The sequence below is a fragment of the Acanthisitta chloris genome, unplaced genomic scaffold (genome assembly GCF_000695815.1).
Source record: "Acanthisitta chloris isolate BGI_N310 unplaced genomic scaffold, ASM69581v1 scaffold17733, whole genome shotgun sequence".
NCBI lineage: Eukaryota > Metazoa > Chordata > Aves > Passeriformes > Acanthisittidae > Acanthisitta > Acanthisitta chloris.
Genome location: NW_008663426.1, coordinates 1 through 11,528, shown reverse-complemented (window position 1 = coordinate 11,528; position 11,528 = coordinate 1). Strand labels below are relative to the sequence as shown.

Here is an 11,528-nt window from a genome sequence, read left to right as displayed (position 1 = left end):
GTGTTGTTAGGTGAAGAAATACAGGCGTTAACCTTTTTGTGTTAAAATGTTAATTAGTTAACTTAAAAAGTAATTATTTTTAATGGGTTAATTAAGATTCTACTGACATACAGTAGAAATTTAAGTTTTGCTGATCAAGCTTTTTTATTTACTTATTTGCTTTTATTTTGAGGATATGCTGTTCTTGAAGAGGCTTTCTGTCAAAGGAACCTATTCTCTATATAACCTTCTCTCTTGCTCTTTTGTTTGCTTGGGGTTTTTTTAAGCAATAAGTGTCCATCTCCTGTGGGACTGAACAAAACTTTGACAGTTCTTTATTTCATTTGCACACTCCGTTGTGCAAACATTTCATGTTTGTGTCTGTGAACAAAGTGCTCCTCTCTATTCCATTTGCACACTTCACGTGCAAACATTCATGTTTCTGAGCAAAGTATTTTCCTTTATTTCATTTGCACACTTCAGTATTTCATGTTTGTGCTCGTATCATGCAAAATGGAATATGTGAGCGAAGTATCACTCCTTTTCTGTGCTTTAGTTAGTGTGCTTTTGTGCTTTTTGTTGGGTTTTTCTCATTTCCATTCTGGTAAAATGGCACCAGTGCCTGGGTCTGGGCACTGATATACCTGAATGGCACCTTTTTGCTACCTGGGAGTTACTGGGCCATGCAGATTTTAATTCACACATGCCATCCTCCAGGAGCTGTGTTTTTGTGGCAAGGCAGAGCTCAGAACTAGTTTAACATCAGAGGAAGTATTTGGATCCCTTCCCAGCCTATGCAGAACTCTTTTTGTTGCTCTGTTTTTGTTAACTTCTGAAAACAAACCCACCTGTGATTGGTCAAACCAGTGTGAGTCCTCAGGAGGAGGCAGTGGAAGGAATGCTGGCACAGGTCAGCTCTGGGCATTTTGGCCACAGTGTTGGTTTTGTTCTCTTGTTCAGGTGGTACGGTGTTATAAATGCTGATGTTTTCACCAGTGTTTTCTCATAGAGGTGAGGGCAGGAAGGAGAAATGCTGACATGCATACAGTTTGTATGTCAACTTTAATGAGACTTTTAAGTGTCACCTGTTTTTCAGGTATGATTTTTCCGAGGTGTTCTAACTGGGCTTAACAAGAAACAAGGCCGTTGCTTTACTTCTAAAGTATGTTTTAGTGAAAATAAACGTGGAGCTGCACCATCTTTCTCCTGTTGGGTAGCTTTCTAGGATGCAGAGGGAAGACCATCAGACTGTTAAGTGACTTCTTTAGATTTGACATCAGTGTGAAGCTGTATACAGTCATTAGATTGGATGAAGGTTTTAAGAAATTAAAAAAATCTGGTGGCTTATCACTGTAAAACTGTAGTAAGAGCATGCTGTAATTCTTTCTCATTTTTTCTTCTGCTTCTAGATTCTCACTTATTTTACTTAAGCGATGGCACCATACACTAAAGAAAAAAAATCACCTTTGGGTCTTTGGTGTTCATATTCCTGTGAAAGAATCTAGGATGTTCCAAGAAAAGGCATTAGCCAATTGCTTGGATACAGTAACAACATCTACTGAAGATGGTGCTTTCCAAAAAAAAGGCCATAGTGCAAGAATCCTTAGCCCAGAGGAAGCTGAGAGACTGGCAAAAGATCAGGTTTTGGTGTCTGAGTTCAAACAACTGAAACTGGAGAAAGAGGCACAGAAGAACTGGGATCTATTTTACAAAAGAAACAGCACCAATTTCTTCAAAGACAGACATTGGACAACCAGAGAGTTTGAAGAGTTAAAAGCATGTCGGGAGGTGAGATCTATACACTTCTGCTGTAAAAGATGGGATTGATTGTTTCCAAGAGACTTAACAATACTTATAACAAAGCCATTAAGTTTCCAGTGCCTTAATCTTTCCCTTAATATTGAAGGTAACTCCTCAGAATCAGATGTATCAGTTAAGTTTCAGACCCGCACTGGATGGAGATACAGTCCGTAGCATACTGGATGCTGAGAATGAACTCTGGAGTATTTGTTTTGTGTCCTAAATAGACAGCTTGTCTCTGTGATATTTTTTCCAATGCAAGTTGGTGCACTTCAGTACACTGCTTTAAAGGAAAGCATCCAGAATTGCAGGCTAATTGCAGAACGTTTTGAAAGGGAATAGCCAGATGCATCTGTTGTTCATAATAGCTGACTGAAAGGCAAGACAGAAATGGTACAACAGTCTGTTGATTGCTTAAGGGGTAGGCGACTAAAGAAATATTAATATATTCTAAAAAGATTTCTGATTTTGCAGAAATCAAGATGTCTGGCCTTTAGTGACATCCAGTGGATGTCTACTTTGGTTTTTTAATCAATGGCAGTTAAAATTGATCATAGCTTTCAAAATGCCGATTGAACAGTGTCTCTGCTCATGTAATGGGGAAAACAAAAATCAGGTGCTTTATCTTGTACTGCTTCTTTCCCAGTTTGCAGATCAGAAACTGACCATTCTGGAAGCAGGCTGCGGGGTTGGGAACTGCTTGTTTCCACTCTTAGAAGAAGATCTGAATATTTTTGCATACGCCTGTGATTTCTCTCCTAGAGCTGTTGAGTATGTGAAGGTTGGTGTGATATTTGGAACTACTTTTAGAGTGTTTTTCAAAGCTTCTGAAGTGACAACTGACTGTAATGACAGACTTCTCTTGCTTTCCTTTTTGTGAAGAGGGTAGAATAGATTTTGCCAAAAAATGGAGGCTGATCCTTTTCAGTGGAGATCCCATGCAAGAAGCCAAATCATTGCTTGAGACCGAGTTTTTCAGCATCAAGTTGTACCATTATGGGATATCACTTGAGTGATTTATGAAGACTGGATTTTGGAGCACTGCAATGTCTCTGCTGACTGCAGTAGATGCAAAATTGATTTGCAGTGGAAGCTTGCCCTTGAGTGCCAAGGAGAACCTTGAAAACAGGGAAATTTGTAGCCTGGTTAGGAGTAGGTATGTTTATACTTATTTGTGGGTAGATGGTACTGTAGCCTTAAGTTGAGCCTTCCAGCAAGGCTGATGGGGGCTTTGGCCTTTATAAGTCTCCTGGTTTCTTTGGTTTGTAATCGCAAGTGCATTTCTAGATATCTGTTAACTGAAAGCAGTATCTTTGGACATTTGTGACCAAGAACAACAGGACACAAACAGCATGTCTCATGGGAAGATGGGAAGCAGTGTGCGTGGCCAACAGGAGAGGACAGCAGTTCCCTGGGATGCCATGGCTGCACCTCAAGATGAGGTTGGGCTGAGTGTGTACCCTGAGTTTTGGATGACTTAATGGCATCTGCCTGCACAGCTCTTGCTGAACTTATTTCTTGCCAAGACCAGGTTTCCTTTTACCCAGCAGAAATGTGGACTAGAATAGCCCAGCTGCAGGTTATGTGACAAGAACCTCGACTGTTTACAGTCTACTTTTGGCTCAAGAGCTGTACTTTACTTTGGTTACCCTGCAGTACTTAATTTTTCTTAATATTATTTATGTATTTTTTCAAAGAGTAGAAGCAGCAGTAAAACAGAAATGATATGTTCTCTGAACTGCCTTAATGCACATTCCTTCTCAAATTCATGAAAACAGACAGCTCTACTGGTTGCACTTTCACTATTGCAGTGTGCAACAAAGAATTTCTGACTGCACTAGTCACCTGTTGGAAGTTAATGCTCTTTTGGCACCATGTTTTGTGTTGCTCTACTGATTAGTTTCATAAGCTTTTTACTTTATTGCAATAACAAATGCTGCTAATTTTCAGTGAAAGTGTAATTGAATTTTCATTTCCCTAGAAAAATGCCTTATACAGTACTGAAAGATGTAACGTGTTCCAGTGTGATCTTACCAAAGATGATCTTCTAGACAATATACCAGCAGATTCTGTGGATGTTGTCACACTTATATTTGTGCTTTCTGCCATTCATCCTGACAAAATGCATCTTGTTCTGAAGAACATTTACAAGGTAAACCCAGCTGATTTTACAACCTTTAAAACACTTTCCTTTTAGCTTAAAGGTACCTTTTTTTTTCTGAAAAAATACCCCCTCTTGTAATGGTGATCTTTAATATTATATTCCATGGATGTATTTAGTGAGCTCACCTTGTATATGGGACCGAAATGTGTTTTACAGTGTTGGGGGTTTTTTTCTCCTGGTATTGTGAGATTGTTTGGATTCAGGTTCAATGCATGCTGTTGACATAACAAAAAGGTATATAAAAAATATTATTGTTTTCTCTGTGGAGATACTTTGCTTGTTTAAATTGCTTCTGCACAAACTGGGAAGTGGCAAGTACTCCTTTTCTCCTATAACAAACACAGCTGGTATTTGATGAATTTGTAGAAAAGTTTCATGCATCAGGTATCTAAAATCAGCATGGCCAATGACTATGCATTTCTAAATTTTAAACTCTTTATGGCTTGATTTCTTTACCAAAGAACAATTAAAATAAGAAAAACCAACCCACACCCACAACCCAATTTCCAGAAATTGTTGCTGATTTATTTCTTAATATAATGCAACATTTTTCATGCTTGCATGAAACAAGAAAGGTCATGATATTCTAAATTTTAATCATTAAGGAAAATCAGGTGCTAAACTGTATACTACCCAACAAAGAAAATGCCCTGTTGGGACTTTTTGTTAACGTATATTTTCTTCTTTCCTCTGTATTTGCTTATTTATCTGATCAGCACTCAAGTATTCTTAAACTATTTGTAGTCTCTTGTTTATGGGGAAGCATTTTTTAGAGTGTATGGTCCAGTTTTTAAAGAACATTTTGTTGCACAGGGAACGAACTATATATATATGTGTGTGTGTTGTGTGTATATATATATAACTTCTGTATTGAATATGTTAGTCTACCTTTCCTTAGTTATGTGTGTATGTGCCTGTATGTGTGTACAGACAAATATATCTATCTATGACTGAACCTGTTTATCTTATTAAAGCATGTATAATGTATTACATGACAGGTGTTAAAACCAGGCAAGTGTGTCTTGTTCCGAGACTATGGACTGTATGATCATGCAATGCTCAGGTTTAAATCCGGTAGCAAACTTGGAGAAAACTTTTACGTTAGACAAGATGGGACAAGATCGTATTTTTTTACTGAAGGTAAGACATTCTGTAGAGTGCTTTCTTTTCTGTGAACTTTCTGTTTAAACTTGTTTCAGGGAACTGCCAGCATGTCCACAAAAGTTTTGTTTTACACAAGTAAACTGTTAAATTGTGGTTTATTTCATTTGCCATCCTTTTGGGGAAGAAGAGAGTATTTAGACTGGCAGGACTGTTCGGAGCACTTTCTTGTTTATGAGCTTCTTGTATGTGTTATAATGTGCCAAGAGCAGCAGTTTCTGAATCTGCTGAATTTCATTCTGGTTTGTTACCTAAGGGAAAAAGACCAATGTTCAGTAAGAGAACCGATCATATTTGTGAAGCAAATATGCAGTTCTCTGGGCATCATTCTTTGTGCAAGGCTATTCCTGGTGTCCAAGATGAGGTCTGCTGAAGAAGTCATTGACTTCTAAAGCAGAACCATGGCTACAGTGCTGAGAAGCTTGTGCACAAATCCTGCAAAAATTTGATTGCATTTTGCTGGTGGAGAATTCGAAGCACAGAGACATGAAGGAATTTGCTTAGACTCTCACAATGAGTTGGGATTATAGCTTGGCTATAGTTTCTAACTCCCAATTCCTCATGCTGAACTTGTTACTCCCCCATATCGATTGTAGAGCATTGTGTAGCAAGAGCTGTGTGTTTATTTCTGTGGGACTCTTTGTTCTTAGTCTAAAGCAAAATGCAGCCACTGAAGGGACCGATTTAGAGCCAAGTAAATGTTATTCATATTTTATGCCATAACATATTACCTAATTGCTTCTGATATATAAAAACCATTAATCTTGTCTGAGCTCTCTCTATTCTTCATAGGACTATGATGAAATCTAAGATAATGCAGTCTGTGCTACAGCTTCATTGAAGCATTTCTAGAACTGTTATTTATTGAGTGATTTTTAGTTCTGTTTAAACCATTAGCTCTTGCAAAGAGAATGGATGCTAAAGGGAACAAATAAGAGACTGACCTAGCTGTGGAATTTTAAATCCCATTTTTGTTGTATGTTAGAATTGTTTCTGAATGAGAAATTCCTTGCTAGTATGCATGTTTCCCTTGGTGGAAGAATTGAGGTAGGGAGAAGGAAGAGGAAGGAAGGAGAAAAGAGAGAATTTATTTTATATTGCTCATGTTAGCAATTGTTTTTCATTGGGCTAGTCTATGACTGTCTCATGGGTCACCTCTGCTCCCATTTTTAATCATTATGATCTCATTCATCTCACAGATTTTCATATAAATATGATATATAAATAATGCTTGAGAATTCTTTTGTTACTGGAGATAACGACTCCCATCATTTCTGCACAGATTGCAACCCATGCTGTTTTTCATTTCTTTAGCAGTACCCTAGTAGACCAAGTAATTGCTGCATGAAATGATTTGAGTGATATTTATTGCTAATATGTCTGGCCTCAGATAACAGCACTGAACTTCTTCTATGGAAAAAAAGAATCCTTTATTTAACTGTTTGAAATACTACTACATTTGTGGAGGAATGCATGATTGTAATTTTGTGTTATGAAATATGTGCAACTTTCTTACAATGAGATTGCAACAGATCCACAATTAAGTGCTGTTGATTTATGTTTCATCGGTGTGGGTCCCCCATTTTACATGAACACACAATGTTTACAACCAGTGTGTGTGGCTCCATGGTGGGCTTAGGTTGATATAAGCCTGTACTATCACCAGAGTGGGTGGTCTCATCTTCCTCAACACAGCATCTCTTCTAGTGCTTCCTCTACCCACACGATCGACGTTTCATGGAGCTAATTCCCCTGAGCAGTGAAAAATGGCATGTCTTTGTTCTCTGACAAGTAGCAGAAGTTTAGAATGGCTTAAATTTACTGTGAAGTTATTGCCTGCATAAATGAAATAAAGTGCAGGAAAGGAAAAGTTGTGATTTTTAATTAACATGACAAATCAATAATCTCAGTAACCCTCTCTGCTGCATGGGTCACCCTGTTTGTGAGGTACTTTTGCGTTCCTTAAGGGAAATACGCTTTGAGTAAAATTCCTTTCAGTTCAGCCTTGTGGAGGCTTGGTACCACCACATCCATTTTGCCGTTTTGACCTTTGTCCTGTTGAGCAATGGCATATGAATGTCTGGAGGTGTTCTTCCCTGAGCATCAGTCACAGTGAGAGTGACAAGGCTCAATAAAAATAAGAGAGGTGGCCATTTTTGGAAACTAAGCTGAGTGACTAGCTTAAGCCCCAGTTTTACAAGCTGTTTTGCTTAGGTTGGTGTTTCTAAAGGAGATCTGTATTGATTTTTATTCAGCAGTCTGCCTGCATAGAACAGCTTGAAATCTGAAGGCCTGTGTGATTTTCATGCTGTAACACGTAAGAACATATGCTTATATAAATGCTATCTAGTGTTTTAAAAATAGCGTAAGTATGTATAATATTTCATCTTTTTTTTATTTTTTTTAATTGTCTTCCAGAGTTCTTATCTCAGCTTTTCAAGGCTGAGGGATATGAGCAAGTGGTCAATGAGTATGTGCAGCGAGAAACTGTGAACAGGAAAGAAGACTTGCGTGTTCCAAGAGTTTTCCTTCAAAGCAAATTTCAGAAGCCTTTCAGTAAGACATAAGGTCTTGCCAATTAGCAACAGCATTGCTTGTTTAAAACGGAAGTTAGCACATAACCTTGTGTGTGCTCATCTCTCTGGTAAACCAGAAATGACTGCATCTAGTACCTCTTGCTGACTTTCATCCTAGGATGCTAAACATGAATGCTATTTTTACTTCAATTTTAAGATGGTTTAGTGATGCAGGCAACTTGCTGAGTATCTGTATTCCTGCTTCTAAAGTAAAACCTGTGTTGGAGGATCAGGTAAACCACATAAATATGGTTGGTTAGTTATTATCATAATTGTTATTTCCATTTTTATTAAAAGCTAGTTTTTAAATAACTATGCTGTGTTTCTGTCACTTGCAGTTTTCTGAGGCTTGTTAAAGTTACAGTATTTCATCTACTTTCAGTACTTGCAGAGCTTCTGAGTGTAATTTCTCAGATACAGGAATGAAACAGTGGTATAATTTGAGTTGCTTTGGTATTTTAATAATGGTATCTTTTTAATATGATCAGCATTTAAATGTAAACAAATATGTATATTCTAAATAAGATCCTAATTTTTCTGATTTCATGCTTAAAGAAGCATGTTAATGGATCAGGGTGTCTTTATCCTCAATTAATTTCGGATGTTCCTCATTGGATGAGCAAAAACAATTGAGTTTTTTCAAGTCTGTTTCCCATTTGGCACTGAAATCAGCAAGTCAGGAGAACTTCCTTTGATATGAAGTGCAATCAGCTGTTTCTTTCCTGAGCAGAGGTCTTAATTCTTTCCCATCACTCTCAGGAAGGGTGTTGGTCTTTGTTATTCCTAGCACTAAAAGCCACTATATTGCTGCTATATTGTGGCCTGCTATTCTTCAAGGACCTTCTTGGCAGAGTCCCATGGGATGAAGTCCTGGAAGGCAGAGAGGTCCAGAATTGGTGGCTGATACTCAAGGATCACCTCCTCCAAGCTCAGGAGCAATGCATCCTGACAAGGAGGGAATCAGGCAAAAATGCCAGGAGACCCCCATGGATGGATAACAAGCTGCTGGGCAAACTCAGAGGGAAAAAAGGATGTCCTCAGGAGGTGGAAAAGAGGACAAGTGAGCTGGGAGAAATACAGGGAAATTGTACAGGAAGCTAGGGATGTGGTTGGGGAAGCCAAGGCCCAGCTGGAATTGAGTCTAGCCAGGGACATTAAGGATAACAGCAAGGGCTGTGGGCCCTCTCCATAAGGAAACAGGAGACGTAGCTACCCTGGACAAAGAGAAGGCTGATGTTCTCAATGACTTCTATGCCTCAGCCTTCAACTGCAAGTGCTCCAGCCACACTGCCCAAGTCGAGAAAGGCAAATGTAGAGACTGGGAGAATGAAGCCCCTGACCCGTCCGTAGGAGAGGATCAGGTTCGTGACCAGCTAAGGAACCTGAATGTGCGTAAGTCTGTGGAACCTGATGAAATTCATCCTTGGGTTCTGAGGGAGCTGTGGATGTAGTTGCTAAGCCACTGTCTATAATTTTTGAGAAATTGTGGCAGACAGGTGAAGTCCTTGATCACTGAAAAAAGGGAAACATAAGACCTGTTTTTAAACAGCATTGGTGGATAAGGGCAGAGCAACTGACATCGTCTGGATGGACTTATGCAAAGTATTTGACACTGTTGTGCACAAGACATGATTTGATAGATGGACCACTCAGTGGATAGATAGATAGAACTGGCTGAACAGTCGCACGCAGAGAGTTGTGGTCAGCAGCTTGTTTTCTACCTGGATACCAGTGACAAGTGGTGTCCCTTGGGGGTTGGTGCTGGAGCCGACGCTGTTCAACATCTTTGTCGGCGACATGGACAGTGGGATCGAGTGCGCCCTCAGCAAGTTCGTTGATAGCACCAAGCTGTGTGGGGCAGTCACACGCTGGAGGGATGTGCCATCCAGAGGGATCTTGACACACTCGATAGTGGGTTGATGACAACCTCATGAAGTTCAACAAAGTTAAGTGCAAGGTCCTACTTCTGAGCTATGGCAATCCCAGGCACAGCTACAGGTTGGATAGGGGAGTAATTGAGAGCAGTACTGAGTAGAAAGACTTGGGCATGATGGTGGATGAGAAACAACATGAGCTGGCAGTGTGTGCTAGCAGCCTAGAAAGCCAATTGAATCCTGGGTTGCATCAATAGGAGTGTGGCCAGCAGGTTAAAGGAGGTGATTCTTCCCCTCTAGTCTGCTGTCGTGTGACTCCGCCTAGAATGCCGTGTGCAGTTCTGGTGCCCTCAATGTAAGAAGGACATGGAACTGTTGGAGCAAGTCCAGAGGAGGCCACGAAGTTGGTAAGAGGACTGGAGCATCTCCCCGATGAGGATAGGCTGAGAAAGCTGTGGCTGTTCAGCCTGGAGAAGAGAAGGCTGTGTGGAGACCTCTCAGCAGCCTTTCAGTATCTGAAGGGGCTCCAGGGAAGCTGGAGAGGGACTCTTTGTTAGGAGCTGCAGTGATAGGACAAGGGGCACTGGGTACAAATTGAAAGAGTGGAAATTTAGATTAGATATCAGGAACAAGATTTTTACTGTGCTGGTGGTGAGACACTGGCACAGGGTGCCCAGGGTGGTAGTGGATGCTCCAACCCTGGCAGTGTTCAAAGCCAGGTTGGATAAAGCTTTGAGCAACTTGGTCTGGTCAGAGGTGTCCCTAACCATGGCAGAGAGTTGGGACTAGATGATTTGTGAGGTCCATTCCAACCCCTTAACATTCTATGACTCCATGCTATGGCTCATAGCTTGCCACAGACTTAACTTGAAAGAACTTCATCCTGTCCCTTCAGCAGCCCTGGCACTTTGCACTGCAGGACCTTTCTGTGTTCTTAGATGATATCATTTCAAAAACATGTCTAGGTCTCTAACCTGCACTTGGAGCAGCTGCTCTGCAGCAGAGGAAGCTCAGAAGTATCCGGTGTCTTGTGCAATGGGCTATGCTGATCTTGTGTAACATTCACAAGTTGTAACAAGGGAAATTCCAATGAAATACTAAGATTTTCTCTATTTTGTGTCTGTGTGTGTGAAAGGAGAGGTCAAATGCTGGGACAGGGCCCAGAGAGGTTGTGGAATCTCTGTTCTTGGAAGTACTCAGAAACAGACTGGACAAGGCATCCTGTGACTTCGAGGGGGGCCCTTTTCTCAGTAGAAATTTTATGTCTTGCAGTATATATAAGTATGTGATTGATTGACTCAGGCTATCATTCCACTGGACTTGTGTGCTTCTAGATGACCCAGTCATACAGATCTGGTGTGGATCAGAGGTGACTATTTGCTTCTGTTTATGACGAAGAGGCCATAAGGTGTGATAATGATTTTTTTGCCCCCAGCAGTCTTAACACTGGCTCTGTGTGCATGGAAGAAAAAGTAATAATTTCCCAGCCTAAAGCCTAATGTTACAAAATTAACCAATCGAAATTTTTTTAACAGAATTGGAACTGCCAGAGGTCTTATTCATTTGATATATTTACAAATAAATTTGCAACAGATCATTGCTTTGCATCAGGGTATCACAGTTGGTTCTTTTTGGTCTCATATCATGAGCCCCAAAGCTGAATTTTATTGTATCATCAATCTTTGGCCTCAGAGGAAAAAAATGCTTAAATCACACAATTCTCCTAATGACTCTTTGAGGGGGGTTATTACATGTCATCTCCTTTGTTTTATGGAGTGCGTTATCCCAGAGATTTATGCATTGCTGACCCCTGCTGCACTACCCATTAGCTCTTTCTGCCACACTAGTAATAAATATCTAGTAACATTTATAGTAAATGAAAAAAATAGGTTAAAAAGGGGGTATAACAATGACAGCATTATTCTAATCTGTGCCATCTAATCTGTGCCATTTGTTGGACATGGGAGGGAACAG

The 11,528-nt window shown here is 40.0% G+C and overlaps 1 protein-coding gene across 2 annotated transcripts; it reads left to right on the top strand.

Moving 5' to 3' along the window:
• Positions 1 to 1,385: 1,385 nt before the first annotated feature.
• METTL6 (methyltransferase like 6) lies at positions 1,386 to 7,918 on the top strand. Of its 2 annotated transcripts, XM_009071000.1 has the most exons (5): positions 1,386 to 1,767; positions 2,426 to 2,560; positions 3,761 to 3,931; positions 4,942 to 5,083; positions 7,523 to 7,918. In XM_009071000.1, the coding sequence occupies exons 1-5, from the start codon at positions 1,486 to 1,488 to the stop codon at positions 7,669 to 7,671; spliced, it is 879 nt and encodes a 292-aa protein (XP_009069248.1). In that variant the 5' UTR covers positions 1,386 to 1,485; the 3' UTR covers positions 7,672 to 7,918. The 2 variants fall into 2 exon arrangements, with proteins under 2 accessions (XP_009069248.1, XP_009069249.1); XM_009071001.1 differs by lacking the exon at positions 2,426 to 2,560 and having other exon boundaries at positions 7,523 to 7,801.
• The last annotated feature ends 3,610 nt before the right edge of the window (positions 7,919 to 11,528 follow it).

Bases quoted from the DNA above. Each gene is read 5' to 3' on its own strand.
- METTL6 (XM_009071000.1), top strand. From the start codon at position 1,486: ATGTTCCAAGAAAAGGCATTAGCCAATTGCTTGGATACAGTAACAACA. The intron at 1,768-2,425 runs GTGAGATCTATA...CTTCTTTCCCAG, and splicing joins AGTTAAAAGCATGTCGGGAG to TTTGCAGATCAGAAACTGAC. The intron at 2,561-3,760 runs GTTGGTGTGATA...TCATTTCCCTAG, and splicing joins GAGCTGTTGAGTATGTGAAG to AAAAATGCCTTATACAGTAC.